Below are 19716 nucleotides of genomic sequence, written 5' to 3'. Positions count from 1 at the left end.
CTCGTCAGGATGCGCGCGCCGCGGGTTGCGGGAATGAGCCGAGCCGAAGCTTATTTTTGCCGCTCAGGAATGAATTAATTAATGGGGATTAATTAACGAGTCGCTAACAGGTGGGCCACTGTCCGAGACGTTGGACTTTGGGCTGACTTGCGTTGCCGGCATTCGTTGACTCCCTTGCCGAGACTTGTGTTGCCGGCATTCGTCGACTCCCTTGCCGAGACTTGCGTTGCCGGGATTCGTCGACTCCCTTGCCGGGAGTGCAACCCTTGCCGGAACGATGACTCCGCCGGGAGTGGGCCGATTCGGTCGTGGGCCTCCGCAAGGCCCACGACTTTCTTCGTTACGAACTATATAAGAAGGCTCTGGCCAGTGAAGTAACCAAGTTCGGTTCACTCACTCCCTCTCGCGTGACCTAGCCGTCATCTACTGTTCCTCACTCTGTGCTGCCTCTGGCGATCCCATCCCGACGACCGCGTGCACGGCTGGACGGGAGAGCAGGTGCCTCCGGAACCCCGTCGTTCGAGATCCTGCCCGGGAGAACGGCAATAAGGTTTTTGGGGAGCGTCTCGACGCGACTGCTCCCGATCCGTCCCGAACTCCGTTCGCATCTGCTTCCACTACTTCCTCTGGATCAACACCATGGCCGACGACGCCGCCGCTAAGAAGAAGGCCACGGACGACGCCGAGGCTGCTGCCGCCGCCGCCGCGTTGCCCTGGCCAACCGGAGGGTATGATCTATTCATCCCTCGTGTACTCGTACTTATGCTAGCCGTATATGTGCTGCTCATAGAAGGTTCGATTCTATGTTCTGTACGTCCTAGTATGCTTAGGTATCGCTATGAGATGCATACCTTTTATGCCATGCTTACTGTTTACTCGTGGATAAGTCTAATCAAAAAAGTGCTAATATTTCCAACAGTTGAGTGGCATCTCCCACATCGCATCGTGAAGCAATTTCAATTAAGGCAACAAACCCTCCAGGCTACGTGGAAACAAGTGTGAAGCTTCATACTCCTTCCGTTTGGAATTACTTGTCTCGAAAATGGATGTATTTAGAACTAAAATACGTCTACATACATCCATTTCCGCGACAAGTAATTTCGAACGGAGGGAGTAGGTGAGAAAACTTAGTAGTACATGTGAAATCGTGGTAAATGCACAGAATGTTACTGATTTATTCTTCTCATGATTTATAGGACTAATCGGCAAAACACAAGAATATCTCTAATTGCGAGGAGCACCACTTCATGTGGGTGGACATGTGGAATGTTGGAAATATGCCTTAGAGGCATGCCAAATTTATTCTTCCTCGCCGCATCACCTCGCCGCCCCCTCGCCTGGCCGCTGCACCTTCCCTCCCCAACACTTTCCCTCGCCGCACCTTCCCTCCCCTCCACTTCCCCTCGCCGCACCTTCCCTCCCCTCCACTTTCCCTCGCCGCGCCTTCCCTCCCCTCCACCTTGCAAGAAAGGTAGACCTTTCGGTCCAAACGACAACGAATGCGCCGAAGATCATCTTTTTACTTCATTTCATTTCGTGGCAGTAATGTGTTTGTACCTGTGGCATGCTCGTCGTACTTGCGGCATGAGTATAGAGAGATGGGGATTATTCTGTTCCGACTGGTATATGAAGAGAGATCAGGGTAGATTCTCATCTCTCTCTCTCTCTCTCTCTCTCTCTCTCCGAGAGTACTCTCGAAGCTAGTCAGACAAATGAGTTCAATACTGATAAATGTTAGGAGTGTAAGAAGATTCAGTTAGCACTGTAATCCATTAGCATAAGTAAAACTACAGTGGTAAATTCAGTTACTGTACTGATGTTACATCAGAGTTTGAAAATTCAGTTATTGTACCGACTAAATTCTCCTTGCAAGCAGTACTATCATGCCAGAAACCATTTGTGTGTGAGTAATACTGTGATTTGTTCTAGAGTACTCTTATTTGCAAGGAGTACTCTGCAGTTGTAGGAGTAATTCATTTGGAAAACTGGGTAAAACTGTAGCTTTTGCTCTAGAGTACTGTGATTTGTACTCCCGGCTGACTAGAGTAGGAATAGTTACTGTTATTTGCTCCTACAGCTGACTAGAGTAGGAGTATTTCATTTGCATCACAGTGATACATTCATAGGCCGGGTCTTGAGGAAAAGGTAGATGTACTTATAATTCAGATGAAAAACAAAATTATTGTCAAGTCATTAAACAAGGGAAATCTATCTATCACAACCGGTGATCTATTTTCAGCTTGACAAGTGCAAAGAAACCCTGATCTCTTCACTATGAACTGTAGCTTTTTTTTTGACAACAGTTCGTAGTCACAGTTGGCTCTCGAGGGGACAAATCGTATTCTTTCGCGTTGCTGGATGAAACGTTATGTTTGGTGGTGGCACTTTGGCTGTTATATGGGTGAACTTCAGATTCTCGTTTTTGTGAAGCTGGCCCGACCTCGCTCCAGATTTCTGCACTAGGATCGACCGTCACTTCCTGAAGCTAGCTTATGGCAGCTATTCCGTTAGGCTCATCTCCGCAGTGGAAGGACTTTAGAACAGGCCCCTAATACCTAGAGAGGGACTGTACCATGTGTAGACACTTGTGCACACTTGCACTTTTAATGCGTTCACACTTGCACTTTGCCTAATATGAAGGGAGGTGGAGGGGACTAGGTGAAACCGGTTTTGGCATGACGTGAGAGATTTCCTAATGATATGACATGGGGACAAAATTTTCCTAATCGGGGTGGGTGCTTTGTAACGCTAACCAGCGAATGGCCGCCTCCCAGCCTCCTAGCCGCGTTTCCGAGCACCGCCGACGCCATGGCCGATTTTCACTTCTTCGGATCGTCGCCTCTCGTCTATGCCTTGCTCTGTTTGTTTGGAGGAAACGTGGTATATATGGTAGTCAAAAAACGTCTTACATTATGGAACGGGGGAAGTACTATTTATTTAGGAGCCGCGCGTGGTAGATAGCCGTTTTGGCTCCGAGTCGGCCACGAGCGTGTTTCCGGTTCTGATCCAGATCGCCTTCCAGCTCGACACCGGAAGCGCCCGTCCGCGCGCGGCAAGCCATCCGAGTGCTTGCAAATCGTGCTAGGACGTGTAGCAGCGACGCTCTCCCTTTTCCGTCAATCGTTTCTTCTTCAAAATATAAAATAAAAACCTGAGTCCTTTTTTTTGGAACATAAAACCAGAGTCCTTCGAGCATGCGCAATGGCCTCCATCGATTCCTTCTCTCTCTCCGTGGTGCTTATCCTATGGGACTGTCCAGGTCTCAGTCGACTGAGACTTCGCGAAGTCTCAGTCAGCTGACGTCATCCTTGGCAGATTAGGCCTGCTTAGCATGGGCTTGTGGTGTGGGCTTGCTTGTTTGTTTGTTTTTTGTTTTTGCTGTCTGTTTGGCCCGTTGTACCTGTGACCCTGCCCATGGACGTAGCAAACACACAAAAAAAAGCAAAAAGCCCATGTATAGCTAAACAAGAGGAAAACTTTTGCTCCTCTCCCAGTTGTATGTTCTCTCTGTCAGGTAAAACCCTGCAGGAATCCCCAACACAAACTCCACTGACTGAGCGTTGAGTGGAATGCTCTTGTTCAAAACAGTTGCTTCTGCTTGTGTGTCCACATTATCAGCAATCCACTGCACAAACCCCTGGGTACAGGACAGTCGACCAGCTCCAGCAGATAGCCAAAACCACTGTTCCTAACAAGCTGGGCCCTGCGGTGGCTCTTCCACACGAGATTGACAATCTCAAAGAAGTATGGCACACTGCACCGGCTGTAAGCTTTAGTTGCAATCTCATCAATGGTGACCTTTGTTGTGGTTGGGTCAATCCTTGCTCTCTGCTGCAAAAGAAATATAGAAGGTAAAAAGGTGTGTGAATTTATTTGAGCTGGAAAACTATAAAAAAAATGGAACCCCAACTGATGAAAAAAAAGAAAAAGTAGTGATGTATCTTCTTTTTTCGTTCCAAAAGAGCTTCCCGTCGTTCTTTCCTTTGAGCACTCTTACTCAGCTGGCGGAGGGAAAAACAAAACAAAAATCCATTAGGTTGGGGCAAGAAAAAAGAGGCAACATAGTTCATGCATTATCTATTTTTTAAAACAACAAAAAAAAGTGGATATTTATAGATAAAGTGTTACACACCAATGTCAGAACTTCTTCGCATAGCAAACCCTCTGATGCTTCAGTGTCAGTGATCTCGACATCATAGCCTCTCTCTTCTAAATCAATATCTTTAACACAACTTATCTCCGCCTTCTTCATTTCTATCACTCCCAGGTTTCCCTCCTTCAACTTCAAAAGCTGTACCTGTGTGCGGCTGTGTTAAAAAAATGCATATGATACATTAGTGTTGCAAGTAACTTGTATCTCTTGGAACATACTCTAGGCCAAAAAAGATAAACAGCAAATACAACACACATATGTTGCAGGTAACTTCCTTGTTCGCTCATGCTTACAGAAAAACAAAAGCAGCAGACATTGTAAGCATACAAAGGGTGATTGCATTTAACATACCACATTGTTTAGGCAATCTCTTTTTAAGTCTTTGGACTCCTTCATATGATCCTGTGGGGAAAAAAAAAAATGATGATCAGATCCAAAACAAACTGTGCAAAAAAGAAGGGGTTAAATCAAAAACACAGAAAAAAGACCGAGTACGTACAATTTTAAGCTGTTGACCTAACCCTTCTTTCAAGGAGGACTTGGCTTTAGTTTCGATCTCGCGTTCAATCTGCATGCGGGCATCCATCAGACCCTGCTCATAAAAAAAAGAGGCACTAATTTATCTAAATATATATCACAAAAGTGGATTAACACAGAAACAAAAAAGGACAAAAATACCACTGGATACCCTCTCAAACTTTACTGTGCCAGTGAGCTAAGAAAAAAAGAAAAACTGCACAAAAATCATTCAATAAAGTTATGCATCAGAGAGTGTTGTGTCGATCTTAAATCTAAATTCAGATTAGGGGAAATCAAACACAAAGGTTCAGATCATTTCGGTTAGTAGGGCGGGCTTGAGAAAAGGTAATGCTCAGTGAGATGCAGGAGGCCCAAGACAAAAAATCCATATAAAGAATCTGGGAGTGTTTGTTTTACTAGTTACGAGTACATTAACAAATCCCAAACGTGCTTTTCTTTGGGCTTGCTTCATCTTAGCCAGCAGCTTTGGGATGATGATAGTTCCGATGTTGGCAATATTACGAGATGCCCTAATTAGCCATGATGAATAGCGGCAATCTCCTATCTCTAGAGAGACAGCAGGTAATTGACTAGAAAAAAGGGTAAAAACTATCAACTACAATGGGATTAAAAAACACTTGCGAATGATGTTGTTTCCCTTCCTGCACTGGTCTCTGAATGATGTAACGTATCTTCAGAAACGAGTGAGAGAAAATGAAAAAGCATGTCTCACCCTCGACTTGAGTGAAGGAACGGAGTCTGGCTAGAAATGGCCAGCAAATCAACTATGACATACTCTCTCTTTAGTACAAAGACATTTTTAAAGTAAAATAGTACTACGTATAACCCCACACTGGCGCAGCCTGATATATAACACCACACTGGCCCAACAAAATCAATTATCTCAGTATGCCGAATGCCTCAGAAAAATTCAAACAAGCATTGGCAATGCTCGGTGCAAGCACGCAACTGAGCAGACATCAGTAACAACTAAGTACGAGTACATCACAGCAGAATTCAAAAATAGTTACCTTTGAAAAAAATACGAGGTCGAGCTAAACCAAAAGCACTAATACGCTCCCCTCAGATTCGTGATTCGCACCAATAAGAAAGCAGGAAAAAATATACTTCTAACTAGCGAGGATGGTTAATCCGTTCACATATTTCTACTTGTAACTAGTAAAAGGAAACACTCCCAGATTTTCTTATGGAAAATGTAAAACATCAATTGTCTGTTTTTGGCAGTTCACCTCATCAGCAAGGCACGAGGAATCTGGAGGGGCGCTCGGATCGCCGAGCATCTCCTCACGGGCGTCGCCGAGCATCTCATCGCCGGCGAGTTCCGCCGCGGAAACCCCGCCCCCGTGATGTGGCTTCCTTCCTCTCCCGTTTTCTCTCTGTGTCTCAATTCGAACAGTGCCGTTGGGTGGCCTCTAGAAAGATGTTGAGCCTGGATCCACATTCCAGTGACTTAAAAAAGGAAAAAAATATAGAAAACAGCACACCGTGTAAAGTCACTCCTTTCCTTCACAAAAAAGCATTGAAAAAATGTATATGAATTAAAAAAATATGAAAAAAAAGAAAAATACACAAACTAGTTGTGAGATCAGGTGCTTGATTTGTGTTTGCGGGCATGGCGGAAAACGGCGGTATTAGGGTGCTCGTGTGAAACATAGTGAGGGTACAGGATTCGTGGGGGAGCTGCCCCGTTCCGACCAAGAAAAAAAGTCTACTTGTGAAAAAAAATGTTTGTAAAACGACATGCAACTGCCCGATGTCTCTCGACGCACCCCCTTCGACAAAACAAAAGTCCCCCTAGTTGCTACCAATCTAGAAGACATGCAGTTGCGTGCCTAGTGTGGGACATGCAATTAGGCCCCATGTCTCTCGACGCCCCCCCCCTCCGACAAAACAAAGCCCCCCCAGTTGCGAGCAAAACTAGAAGACATGTCATTGCACGCCTAGAGTGGGACATGCAACTGGTCCCCATGCCTCTCGACGCCGCCCCCTTCTGACAAAACAAAGACCCCCCCTAGTTGCAACCAAACTAGAAGACATGCAGTTGTGTGCCCATTGTGGGACGTGCAAACTGTCGCCTCTCCCCGTACAAACAAGCAATGGAAGTCGAGTTGCAACCAAGTTATAAGTCATGCAGTTGCAACTAAGTTAGAAGACATGCAGTTGTGTGTCTAGTGTGGGACATGCAACTTGCCCAATCTCTTTCGACGCCGCTCCCTCCGACAAAACAAAGCCCCCCTCGTTGCGAGCAGACTAGAAGACATGCAGTTGCATGCCTAGTGTGGGACATGCAACTGGACGCCACGCCTCTCGACGTCGCCCCCTCCGAGAAAACAAAGACCCCCTAGTTGCGACCAAACTAGAAAACATGCAGTTGCATGCCCATTGTGGCACATGCAGCTGACGCCTCTCCCCGTACAAACAAGAAATGGAAGTCGAGTTGCAACCAAGTTATAAGGCATGCAATTGCGACCAAGTTAGAAGACGTGCAGTTGCGTGCCTCCTGTGGGACATGCAACTAGGCCTCATGTCTCTCAATGCTGGCCCATCCGACAAAAGAAAAGCCCCCCTCCCAAAGTTGCGACCAAGTTAGAAGACATGTGGCTGTGTTCCTAGTGTGGGACATGAAACTGGGCCCCATGCCTCTCGACGCCGCCCCCTCCGACAAAACAAGGACCCCCCCAGTTGTGATAGAACTAGAAGACATGCAGTTGCGTGCCCATTGTGCGACATGCACCTGGCACCTCTCCCCGTACAAACAAGAAATGGAAGTCGAGTTGCTACCAAGTTATAAGGCATGTAGTTCCGATTTTTCTGAATCTCCCACCATCCACACAAATACCGACAACCCCCTGTTCTTCAAACGGCGTGGCAACAACAACTTTCTTGGGTATTTTCTATGCATCATGGAAAAAACACAAAAACAGAGACAAGTATGTGAGTGTTTTATCAAAACCATGAAACTTCCTTTTGTCTCTGAATCATTTAAAAAAATGGTAAAAAACACAATTTAGATTTTTTGCTTGATAAGCGTATTGAAAAAAAAACTGAGCATGAATACATGTTCAAACATACTTGCAGATACTAAAAACTCCTGCAAACAAATCTTATATTTTTACTTATGCAATTTCCAATTCATAAATCATATTACCCCACCCCTTCTCTTCCCTAGGAATCAGATTTGCATTATGTGTTCAGATATATATACTTGTAGCATACCCATATAGAAGAAAAAACTAAAAAAGGAAAAAGAGATACATACCATCATGCCCAAACAATTGTCTGTCCTTGTGAGGCGGTGAACGAAAGGAAACCCGATGAAATCATCACTGAGAGGCAGCAGCCCTTGTAGCTGAAAACACTCTGTCTCATTAAGTAGAAGCCCCCTGATGCGAACAATGCCTTCACCATCATCGCTTGAAGCTTCTCCATCCTCATCATCTGAATCTGAATCTTCAATGGGATCACCCTCTTCCATAGGCTGTTCATCTTCGGAACCGCTGCCCACTTGGATCACACAAATAGCTGCCCTAGGCAAAGGTTCATCCAGGAAGAACACCACCATCTGACCCTTCCCTAGCTTGTTGTCATCATAGAACTTCGTCCAACCGCTCCCATACATAGCACTCTTTGTACGACCCTTTTAACACTTTACAGTGTATGTCCTTTGGTTTGCCACAAAGTCACCTTCTCTCTAGTCACATTATTGAAACAGACCCTTTCATTGCAAGGCACAACCTGATTTGAACACAAAATAAAATAAAAAATACAAAAAGTTAGGAGTGATGTCACAACAAAAGTTATGAGTATTGTGATGACATTAGTACAAAAAGTTAGGAGTGAGTTACCCCTGCATTGTTGAACTCCTCCCATGCAAACGTGCTGAAACCGCTTCCCTTGCTCTCATAGTTGCAATGGTTGAAACAAACTCCACAAACCACCTGTGCACATCCAAAAAGAAAGCAAAAAATAAAATAAATTAGAATGGATAACTCACTAAAAATAACAGTTTACAGTGTCATTTCTTTGATCTCAGAAACAAATATATATTTCACCATGTATTCATGCAACTTTATGACTGTGAAAAAGCCCAAAAACTATGCTTACCAGATGGTACAACCAAAAAAAATTACATATTAAAAAAGTGCTTCTGCCGTAAAAGGCTAGTGGTTCAGTTTTGGGACAAGAGAGAACGAAAAGTATTGTTGTACATGTGGTTACGATTACACTCTTCTGAAATAGCAAATACAAACAAAAAGTAGTTTTCAAATAGCTTCACACAGGGTCCATCAGGTTCCTGGAGTTAAAAATCCCTGCCCACCCAAATGACAAAATCTTGCTTTTTAATACGTTTTTATGACTAAAATTAATTCACAATACGATGCTAATCCAGGCTAATATATTTCATTTTTTGCTACTCGACATATCAGAAAGTACTCCTGTGAGGTCATGAGTCTAAACTCTGAACTAAAAGTACCTACATAGAAATTGGTGGTGCTACTAGTACTACTTCCAGTAAAAAAATAATACAAAAAGGTACTAATCACTCTGTTATAGCTACTTGGCTTTACTGCTAGTTCTAATCAGTGCCACAGAAGTAACTGGGTTGCGCTTGAAAAAATCTAGAAAACAAAAGAGAAAGACGACACCACATACGCTGCTAGCGGATTTGAATCAATCAACTGATCGTTAGTTGACTATCTACATCCTAGCAGATTTGATCAAGCAAACTTCGTGCTAACTTTGAACGTGCATATTTGGATCAGGTGCTCTAACACTAAACAAAAGTGACAAATGTACAAAGACATACAGTGTTAGTCTCAAGTGCAACCAAAAATCAGCAAACAATGCAATGAAAAAAAAGGAAAAAGCTATGAAGATATAAAACAGCACTAGCAATATGCCTATACTAACTACCACTGGAAGTGACACTATGAACATAGAAAATGGTAAAAATGAAAACTATGGTCAGTAAGATGAACATACCAACAAGTCTAAAACTATATTCAGTCGTATGAACGTACCACTGCAAGTCTGAAACTATGTTAGCAAAACCAACATACCACTAAAAGTCTGAAACTATGTTATGTACCACTGAAATTCTAAATATTAACTATGGACATGGAAATCATCTATATATCATGAAAATGTATAAAAAGCTATGAAAGTCTGAGAGTCTGAAACTACTAGTCACTGAAAGTCTGAAACTACTAGTCAACTGAAAGTACTAGTCACTGAAATCCTTTATGAACGTATCACTGGAAGTCTGAAACTACTAGTCAACTTCCTCCGGTGATAAAAGATACATCATCCTCTACTTTCACTGGGAATGATTTTCAGCATTCTATTGACACACAAAAACAAAAATACAAAACATCTTAACGATAGAAACGCTATAAACAAAAACAAAAAATCCTCTAGATTACTTTAATCAAACAACTATCCATGAAAAAAGAAAAAGGGATCTACATATATGCATACATGCAAACCCGAAATATACCACTAAAATTCAGCATGCATCTGGATACACACGAACACAAAAGAAAAATGAGAAAAAAAAAAGATCTAATAAAAATACAAGTGCTACACACTGGGGGCGATTCTCTACTTGAAACTAGTATGCCGTATTACTTGATACAAAAAAACCTACAGCCCCACACAGGTCTATGTGGGGGGGGGGGGGCGTGCAAAAAAAAGAAACACAAGCAAAAATTCTGGGACTCACTTGACCAGCAGCATCGGCCATCTTTCTCTCTATCTGGTATTGCAGGAGCGGTCGGATCTGAACGTCAAAAGAACCCCTCCGGGAACACCAAGCACTTGTACAGATTTGGGGGAGGACGAAAAAATGAGAGAGTGGAGAGGATAGAGATGAAATGACTGTGCCCGCTCCCCTCCTCATATTTACCACGGGGTAGCCTCTTCCCCTTCCCTCCCAGCGGCCCGAGAAAAAAAAACAACGGAAGAAGCCCATCCCGAGACAAACTGCCCAGCCCACAAAACCACAAACGCTCGCCCGCGGCCAAGCTTCCACGTAAAAAAAAAAGAAACGGGCCGGTCCGCGCCTTAGACAGGCCGAAAAACGACACAAAAGCGACCAGTGTGAATCTACAAGCAAGAAACAGATCGGATGGATAACCAGTCGACTGAAGTCTCAGTCGACTGATTTTTAGCAGCGCCGTTATCCTATCTCTACGAAGCTGCTCCTCCTTACATTTTCTTTCTCTCTCTTTCCCTTGCATCTCATCGCCAAAGGAGAGGAGAGGAGTTTTGACGAGAACCACCACAACAGCTCGAAAATCGGAAGAGTTTGACGCCGGCCGTTGCCCGTTGGCAATAGCAGCCGGAGCTCCTCCACTGCATCGCTGTAGGTGGCATAGCTGCAAAGCTTCAATGGAGGGGAGCCATGGCAAATACCAGCACAGCAGCCAGGACCGGGAGGCGATGCGAAACTGCGCTCGTTGACGAACCCTAGTATAGCAACTTGTCCATGGCCATCGTCCCATGCAGCACTCACGCGACGGCAGCGGAGCTGCAATGGAGCGCTCATCGCGGACGAGCTGCAATGGAGGGCTCCTGTTGAGTATATTGTGTACGTGTATATTTGTGTATAGGGTTCACCTTCTGTTTTCTTTGTATAGTTGAGGTTGTGATTTCTCTCTGTACTCATATATACGTGATTGATGCACCGATCAATATATCGCGATTGCACAGCCCACATCTTGCCCTTCTACACGGTATCTATCACAGCACGATCCTAAACCCTAAGCCGCCGCCGCCGCCGCGCCTCTACGCGCTGCCGCCGCCGCCGCTACTCCCCGCCGCCGCCACCAGCCGCCGCCGCCGCCGCCACCATCTTCTCGGTCGCCGCCGCCGCCGCTAGTCGCCGCCGCTCCCCACCACCGCGCCCTCTGCCGCTGCCACCTCTTCACGACGCCGCAACCGCCGTTCGCCGCTCGCTTCTGCTCCCTGCCTCCACACCCCGCGCCGCGTACCCCACCCCACCCCGCACCGCCTCCCGCGCCGTAGCAACCCGCCACCCCGCGCCGCGCCTCCACCCGCGCCGCACCACCTCTCACCCGCGCCGCGCCACGCGTCCCAAACCCTAATCCTAGCCATGAGCTCCTCCTCCTCCACCGTCTCCAACCCGTTCGCTGGTCCCGATGTCACCCTCGTCCGCGACCTCAACATCCATGAGCGTGTCCCGGTGAAGCTTGATCAAAACACCGCGTCCTACTCCGCTTGGAACCGGTACTTTTCGCTTGTGTTCCCTGAGTACCTCCTGCACGGCCACGTGGACGGCACCGTGGATTCGGCCCTTATGATCAACGACAAGGAGTGGATGATCCTCGACGCCACCATCATCCGCTGGTTCTACCTCACCATCTCCAGCGACCTCTTCCACACCGTGGTGGATGACGACGACGACGCCTACGCGGTTTGGACCAAGCTCAACGGCCTCTTCACCGACAATAGGCTGCAGCGCAAGGTCCTTCTCCACGGCTCAACAGCCTCTTCACCGACCAAGCTCGACGATTTTTGCATGCGCCTCAAGAAGCTTGCCGATGAGCTCCGTGATCTCGGGGAGATGATCGGCAACGAGCTCCTCATCAGCACCCTCACCGCCGGCCTCAACGAGAATTTTGGGAACGCTGCCTCCAACCTCACCCTCATCCCGGAGCCTACCTTCGCTAAGGTGGTGGCGTACCTTAAGCTGGCGGAGCGCCGGATGCGGATGGCGCGGACTCGCGCGACCCACACCGCCCTCATCGTCGGCACCCGCTGGGGTCAAGCCCCGCCGCCTCCGCGCCCGACGCCGCCCCAGCCGGCGGCGCCCACCTTCCCGCCCGCCCCGGTAGCTCCCTTCCCGCCGCCCCAGCCGGCGGCCAATGGAGGGGGGGGGGGGAGGGGGTCGTCGCAGCGGCCGCAAGTAGGGGGGCGCGGGCGCTCAGGGAGGAGCACCCCGCCCGCCGCAGCAGCATGCCTACTCCATGCCGGTTCCCCGTGCCCCTGCCCCTGGTATCCTCGGCGCCGGACCACCGTCGCACCAGGCGTTCTACGCCGCGCCTCAGCCCTATGCGGCGCCCTACAGCCAGTAGCCGCAGCCAGTCGAGCCGAGTCTGAATTTGAGCTTGTTATGTTTAGTCGAGCCAAGTTAACTCGTTATCTTAACGAGGTATAACAAGTGAAGCTGAGCTGGCTAGACTTGACTTGAATTCCACCCCTACCAACTTGTAAGTCCAAAATAGACTGAGTCTTTACTTTTCATTATACATTCTGATATAGAAAAACAATATCGAACTTCGGAAAGAGAATGGGGGAGCATAACCATATGTTGATACTCTACAACGGACTATATACAAGTGGTAATGCCTTCAAAATTGATTTGAATGTACTCAAATGCCTCGAACTGGGACCTTGGACTGCGTCGGACATTGACTCCAGTAGAGTTAGTTGACTGGCAACCTCTCACTGCCCTTCCTCCTACGCTCTCGGAGACCCCTGACCAGATTTTTTGCCCCACTTGTCTTCTCGAAAATTTTCCATTAACTCACCAAGTGGCGGCCACGTCCTCGCTATAAGGGCCTCTAGCTGAATCAGAATCTTCCTTTGGCAGGCCATCAGATGTAAGCTTCTGGCTAGTGATCAAATACTTAAGCGACATGGGCATGCTTGCGCGACTTTCTCTCTTTGTGGCGAGATCGACATCACGGAGGACATCCTCTTTAATTGTGTGCTGGATGGAGCAGCGTTCGATCACGGTTGAGCATCTCCTGGAACCTGACTAGTGTGGAGGATATTCTTTCTATCCTTGAAATTACTCAGGACAGTTAGCTAGGGTGTTTTGGATTGCTTTTACTGCTCTTGGGTGGTCTTTGTGGACAGTGGACTACTCATAACAAATTTACGATTGAGCATTTTTTCCAAACTTTCCTGCTCACTGTTTGTTAAATTGTTGCCTTTATTCAACAGTGGAGCCCTCTCACTAAAGCCGTTGATGTTGATGCTGTCATGTTGATCATTTCCAAGATCCGCACCTCCGCTATCACTCTATCTACCCCATGACCCTCTATGGAGAATCATTGCTAAGTTTCTGTGTTTATTGTCGGGCATGCGCGTCCTTTTGCTTCACCTGTTAGGATCTGTACCTGGATTGTTTGTTATGAACTGTTTTATCTCTTTCCCTGATGAACCTTCTTCTGGACCTTGCCGTGACGGCGTTATTTATAAAGTCGGGCTCCTATCTTTACTCTAAAAAATGGAACACGGTGGCTCAACATATTTATCCATACATAGCAACACGCATGTGTTCAGCGAGTCAATAAAAACACCCTTTACCAGAAAAACATGTTTTCATCGAGTGCACCACAATGTTATTTAGTTATTGACTCAACAAAAACCCTCCTCAGAGAGTTGACACCTTTAATTGTCAACCCAAGAACATGTAAATTGTGCTAAGTTGGCGTGATTCCCAAGTTGTTGCTAGCCTTCTTGGCATAGAACGCCGGCTTAGATGGGGCAGATAGAGACACAGTATCACTTCCGAGCATCATGACCACAGACGACATAAGCGGTCGATCAGCCGGGTTTTCTTGAACACACAGAAGCCCTATATGGATGCATCTTAGCACGCCGCTCTCTGAGAAGCTAGTGTTCATGCTCGGATCCATCATGTCCAACACCGTTCTTGCCATCCAACGCTCCCATATCTGCACCATTTTTAGTAGCCATGAGCTTAAAAGTCTAAGTGCAGGTTTTCACCCGGTTTTTCTATAATTAACCGGAATTTTTTTTTTGCCTCGTTAGAAAAAACTTCGGCCTACTAAGTGGTAACACATTGTTGTCTAGTAATAATGGTGATTAGGTATTCAAACAGCAAGCACATACCGCATTCAGAAGATCTTGAGATTCCTCAGAATTACTGTAGTCATTGTTCTTCTTCCCCGTTACAATCTCAAGAACCATGACGCCGAAGCTGAATGAATCCGATTTCACGGAGTAGTTCCCACGCATCACGTACTCTGGCGCCATATATCCGCTATAAGAACGTGATGAGGTACGTCATATTTAGTCACTTACCACTAGATGATTATGCAACATACCACTTGGATTAGCCTGATATAAGTGTTATGGTACTTACTATGTGCCGATAACACGGTTCGTTATTCCATGGGTCTGGTCTTGCCCAAAAAGTCTCGCAATTCCAAAATCTGATATCTTCGGATTCATATCTTTATCAAGCAAGATGTTGCTAGCTTTGAGATCACGATGGACCACTCTGAGCTGGGAGTCTTCATGGAGATATTGCAGTCCTCGAGCAATTCCATTAATAATCTTGTACCTCTTTTCCCAATCCAGTTCTACATGTTTCTCAACATCTGCTTTTCATTATTAAAGTAAATGGATATAGAATATATTAATGTCTAATATGCAGAGAGAAGGAGGCCATAATTGACTTTGAGCATGATTCAATTGCAAGTACCAAAAAGGAAGAGGTCGAGGCTTCGGTTAGGAACAAACTCGTAGACAAGCAACCTCACTTGTTGCTCCAAGCAGACGCCAAGAAGTGTTACAAGGTTCTTGTGCCTAAGCTTTGCAACCAAAGAGAGTTCATTTTTGAGCTCCTCAACTCCTTGTGTTGAGCTCTTCGATAGTCTCTTCACTGCTATTTCATCGCCGTCTGGAAGAATACCCTAAAAGATCAAACCAGAGTTAAGCTCAATTAACGAACTCTCAAGATGGTTGGCAATTTATATAGTAGAAATATGTCTATTTAGCACCTTGTACACCGCACCAAATCCGCCATCACCAAGCTTGTTGCTATCTGCAAAATCCCCGGTTGCAACCCGCAAGGTTGAAATGTCAATCAACATCGAGTCTACACTTTGATTGTCCTCCTCGTCGGCGAAATAACTGGGATCTGTTTAATGGTGGATAACAATGTCACAACGAGTACATAGTCTAGGTCGTTTTGGGTCCTTTGAAATCTTTCCCGTTATAAATTGGTGAATTTTGCACATACCTGACTGTTTTGTTTTTGGTAGTGGCCGCTTCCTTCTCCAGAAAAAGAAGCAAGCCACAAAGTTTATGGCAGCTAGAGTAGGCAGCAGAATAATAAGAACCATGCCAGGGACACTGTATTTTCTCCCTGTGAATTGAGCAATGTACAAGAACAATGTCAGCTCAAATGGAAAATGTGTTAGAAAGAGGATTTTTTTTCTTCATACTTCTCTCTAAATTTGGATTGCTATCTCATTTGATTTGTAAATTGGAACCATTTTTTCTCTAGGCGCTCTAACCTGAAAGTATTTTCCACATGGCTCCTTTTGTTAGAAGCTAGGTACAGAAATGTTATTATAGCGTACTATAAAAAAACATCTAGTTAATTTAACCTCCTCCAAAAGTACACACAAATAAATGCGGGTTTTTTTTTTGTTCATTGCCAAAATTTGCCAATTCTTTTTCATTTTTTTGTTAGAATATGAATCGTAAAGTATAGAAGTCTGATTGGTCCGTTGCCAAAGTTTGGCAACACTGAATTGTTTGTTGTCGATCACTGTGCCAAATCGTTGGCAAGGCAAATGCAAGCAGGCTGGGTGAAAATTAAAGCTCACCTTGTGTGGATGCCGTCGCCGGCGCCGGCGTCAAACCCGTGGGTACCGCAACAGGCGCAGGAGCAGGCGCCGGTGCTTGGGTGCTCGGTGCTGGTGCTGGCAGGCGCACCATGACAGGGCCATCAAAGAAGGAATAGGTCTGGTACCGGAAGCTGCACCTGACCTGAAGAGCTCTGGCTCCTGTACTGTCCACGAACACCTCCGGCAACAACACCATGATCTTGGCGAGGCACCGCCAGCACTGCGGCGCGGTGAGGTCGGGCGTGCACTGCGCCCAGCTGTAGATCTTGGGGAACTCCAGGTCGAAGTCGGCCTCACCGGAGGCGTACCGGCGCGTGGAGTTGTACGCGGCGTAGTCTGCGGTGGCGTTCACGAGCCTGGCCACGAGGCGGTTGAACTGTCCCTTCTCCGACGTGACATTCGTGTACTCCCAGAACCTATACGTCAGCGCCGCCACCGGCGCGGGGTCCTGGGAGGCGTTGGAGTAGTGGAGCGTGCAAGAGTCGTAGTACATGGTGGCCACTTTGCTGTAGTCGCACACGTTGGGCAGGTCCCGGAAGGCCTGGGCGAGGCAGCTGAGGCAGGACGTGGCGTTGGCGTCGCCGCGGCAGAGCGCGAGGCCCCAGACCTTGTCCGGGGCCGCGCCGGCCTCGGCGGTGGCGAAGAGGTCTGGGGACGCCGAGGCGTTCTTGGGGAGCGAGGCGGCGAGGAGGTTGATGTTGGCCAGGTACTTGCTGCCGGCCGCGAATTGGTCGTCGCCGCAAACCTGCCACGGGTATCCCGCGGCGTGGTGCACCAGCAGGGCGGCTACGGCGACGATGGCCACGGACAGGACAAGCCGGTGAGACATCATCCTCGGCCTTGTGGCGGGCATGGTGGAACGAGCAAATGTTGGAACGTATGTTTTGCAAGACGGGGGGATTAAACTTGCTAGTGCCTGCCTAGTGCACGTCCTTTTCGACGACCACGGCAACTGGTAAAGCAAGTGTCTTTCAAAAAAAAAAAAAAAAAAACTGGCAAAGCAAGTCCGTGTCCGTTTTCTGCATAGTATAAAATTAAGCAAGATGTTGGAACGTATGTTTTGCAGACGGGGGAATGAAACTTGCTAGTGCCTAGTGCCTGCCTAGTGAACGTCCTTGTCGAACGACCATGGCAACTGGCAAAGCAAGTCCTTGTCCGTTTTCTGCAACTAAGCAAGTACTTAGTGTAAAAAACGCTTTTATATTATAGGACGGCGAGAGTAGCAATCTTCCGTTAATGAAAGGAGAAAACTGGACGGGTGAACCTTTTCCATTCCACTGAATGTAGTCGCAAAAGGTGGCTTGGAGTTCAGTTGAATTGAAGGGATTTTACCAGTTTGGATGCACATGACTCATCATTCCGCAAAGCCATGGACCAAACCGTGCGTCAAAGTCCAATGTGTATGCGTCGAGTCAAAGTTCTATCTATCTACATACTCATACTAATACTACTACTACTACTACTACTACTACTACTACTACTACTATTGTTATTATTAATAATAATACTACTATTATTATTATTATTATTAAATTATCTCAGTCGTTAGTTTAAAACATTGACGACTGAGATTTAAAATATGTAGTGTTACATACAAATATCAAATATCATCATGCGCAAACAGTTTGACATGTCTCCTCCAAAAACCAAAAGTTTGACACGACTCATATGCCTTCCCTTTAGAAAAAGGTGTACGAGACAATCATCCGTAAGCATAAGTTTGGTATTGCAAAATACAGCAGCCAACTACTCCCATGTGAGAATCCCAACACCCCACCAAAACAGTCCGAGAACAAAAAGAAAGTCCAAGCACAATACGCATCATCATCTGGACTCCCTTTTTGTGTTAAAAAAACAACACGGATTCTTTCTTTAGTTAGTGCTTCACGATGGGATAAAATATTTTCTATCAGATTAAAAAAGAAAAATAAATGTGTATGTACACAGCAAAAACTGTGGGGCCAGTTTTTTTGGCAAAATACTTTCATTTAAAAATAATAAAGATGTTACCAGTAATAAATCATGCATGGACAACTCAAACTAGAAATACGTGGACATCTCTTAGTGCAAATAATTTATATTTACATTCTCGCATTTTGTAGTAATGAATCATGATGTATGTTATTTTTTTTGTAATGGATCATGTATGTTCTAATTACAATGGTTGAAGTTCAATATATCGACGGCAAGAATTAAGGCATACAAATTCTTCAGTATAAAGTAGCTATTCTTCATGAAAAAATAGTCCCGAGAAGGACACGGGAAAGCATATACATTGTACATACATAAGATAAATACGCTGTACTGTTGCGAATATGAGGCACATAAGTAAACATATTGTCAATGCCTAAAACTTTGACCACTATAAGATATGCAGAAGTATAGTGATTGGACATGTAAAATCAACTTTCATTCTCATACGTTTATGCCATACGCCATTTTACTATATTTTTTATGTATCATAAATAAATATTGCGGCTAAAATTGTGAACTGGAAACTGTGAATAATCAACTGTGCCATATGTTTTGGAGCGGATATAACAGTATATAACTCTATAATTAAATGGAGCAGATCGACATGTACACCATCATGAAAGAGTCACAAAACTCTAGACAAAACTATGAATATCCCGATCATTTGTGCTCAATGACTTTGGTTTATAGTAGTAATTGAGTTCAAGGAGACTAATGGAGTGATAAGTGAATACCTATTTTTAGACCATGGAACAAAAGCTCGGTAGTTATTTCCTTTAGTCGACCTGCCCAACTATTTGGGCCAAGCTCCGCCACTCCCTCCTAGTCAGAGCTCCATGCAAAGGATCGAGCCAAACAATGGGTGCAAAAATACAAGGACGAGTCTTTCTAACAAAATCATCACCGCACCAGGAACAAGTGCAAGATTTCCACACTTCTCAAGAGCACACGCAAGGAGATGAGGGGGGAGGTACTTACTAGATTCAGGGCAACTTCTTTCCGGCATAGAAGTTGATCTTCATGATTCCCCTCGAAGTGGAGCATGGTGATGCCCTCCCATGACAGAGGGACCGATGACTTTAGTTCTGCCGTCACCCATACCAGGGTCTCCTCGAAGGATGGGTGCCCCTTCGCAAACAATCCCCCTCGCTCCTTCACCATAGTTCGAGAGAGCGCTAGCCTCGCCAGATTTTCCCTCTCTTTAGCTTCGTTCTCCACCTCTCTTTGTTTTGTTTGACAAATGCGGTATACCCTCGATGATAATGGGATTTGTTACTACCAACTACGATGCATGGATAATTAGGTACGTACCGGATATGCGATACGGAGACACATCTGATACGTCAATTTTAAAAAAATTAGGATACATGGCTACGTTTACAATATAAATGAGACACATATTACCATACAAAAAAT

General features: G+C 45.7%; 2 protein-coding genes across 4 annotated transcripts; both read right to left on the bottom strand.

Annotated features, from left to right (window-relative positions):
- Positions 1 to 3103: 3103 nt before the first annotated feature.
- LOC123177904 (uncharacterized) lies at positions 3104 to 10575 on the bottom strand. 3 transcript variants are annotated; one of them, XR_006489208.1, is made up of 8 exons: positions 10416 to 10550; positions 8539 to 8631; positions 7953 to 8428; positions 5923 to 6142; positions 4653 to 4745; positions 4505 to 4555; positions 4133 to 4307; positions 3104 to 4001 (listed from the first exon to the last, which is right to left on the bottom strand). XR_006489208.1 is itself a non-coding variant. In XM_044591343.1 (7 exons), the coding sequence occupies exons 3-6, from the start codon at positions 8310 to 8312 to the stop codon at positions 4224 to 4226; spliced, it is 588 nt and encodes a 195-aa protein (XP_044447278.1). In that variant the 5' UTR covers positions 8313 to 8428; positions 8539 to 8631; positions 10416 to 10575; the 3' UTR covers positions 3104 to 4001; positions 4133 to 4223. The 3 variants fall into 3 exon arrangements, 1 of the variants encoding a protein (XP_044447278.1); XR_006489207.1 differs by having other exon boundaries at positions 5923 to 6122; XM_044591343.1 differs by lacking the exon at positions 5923 to 6142 and having other exon boundaries at positions 10416 to 10575.
- A 3387-nt stretch (positions 10576 to 13962) lies between these two features.
- On the bottom strand, positions 13963 to 17208 carry LOC123183282 (cysteine-rich receptor-like protein kinase 6). Its single transcript, XM_044596057.1, has 7 exons — positions 16306 to 17208; positions 15714 to 15839; positions 15472 to 15611; positions 15174 to 15384; positions 14832 to 15069; positions 14579 to 14729; positions 13963 to 14400 (listed from the first exon to the last, which is right to left on the bottom strand). The coding sequence occupies exons 1-7, from the start codon at positions 17177 to 17179 to the stop codon at positions 14146 to 14148; spliced, it is 1995 nt and encodes a 664-aa protein (XP_044451992.1). The 5' UTR covers positions 17180 to 17208; the 3' UTR covers positions 13963 to 14145.
- Positions 17209 to 19716: the final 2508 nt, after the last annotated feature.

This window comes from Triticum aestivum, chromosome 1D (assembly GCF_018294505.1).
Source record: "Triticum aestivum cultivar Chinese Spring chromosome 1D, IWGSC CS RefSeq v2.1, whole genome shotgun sequence".
Taxonomy (NCBI): Eukaryota; Viridiplantae; Streptophyta; class Magnoliopsida; order Poales; family Poaceae; genus Triticum; species Triticum aestivum.
Note: the sequence above shows the minus strand (reverse complement) of the source record. Positions and strands in the feature narration are given on the sequence as shown.

What these genes read in the sequence shown, in the direction of transcription:
- LOC123177904 (XM_044591343.1), bottom strand. Translation starts at nt 8,312, where the DNA reads ATGTATGGGAGCGGTTGGACGAAGTTCTATGATGACAACAAGCTAGGG. An exon ending in TAGGTCAACAGCTTAAAATT is followed by an intron (nt 4,556 to 4,652) that starts GTACGTACTCGG and finishes TTTTCCCCACAG; the next exon opens with GATCATATGAAGGAGTCCAA. An exon ending in GAGATTGCCTAAACAATGTG is followed by an intron (nt 4,308 to 4,504) that starts GTATGTTAAATG and finishes TTTTTAACACAG; the next exon opens with CCGCACACAGGTACAGCTTT.
- LOC123183282 (XM_044596057.1), bottom strand. Translation starts at nt 17,179, where the DNA reads ATGCCCGCCACAAGGCCGAGGATGATGTCTCACCGGCTTGTCCTGTCC. An exon ending in GATTTGGTGCGGTGTACAAG is followed by an intron (nt 15,385 to 15,471) that starts GTGCTAAATAGA and finishes TTGATCTTTTAG; the next exon opens with GGTATTCTTCCAGACGGCGA. An exon ending in CTCAAGATCTTCTGAATGCG is followed by an intron (nt 14,401 to 14,578) that starts GTATGTGCTTGC and finishes AAAATGGTGCAG; the next exon opens with ATATGGGAGCGTTGGATGGC.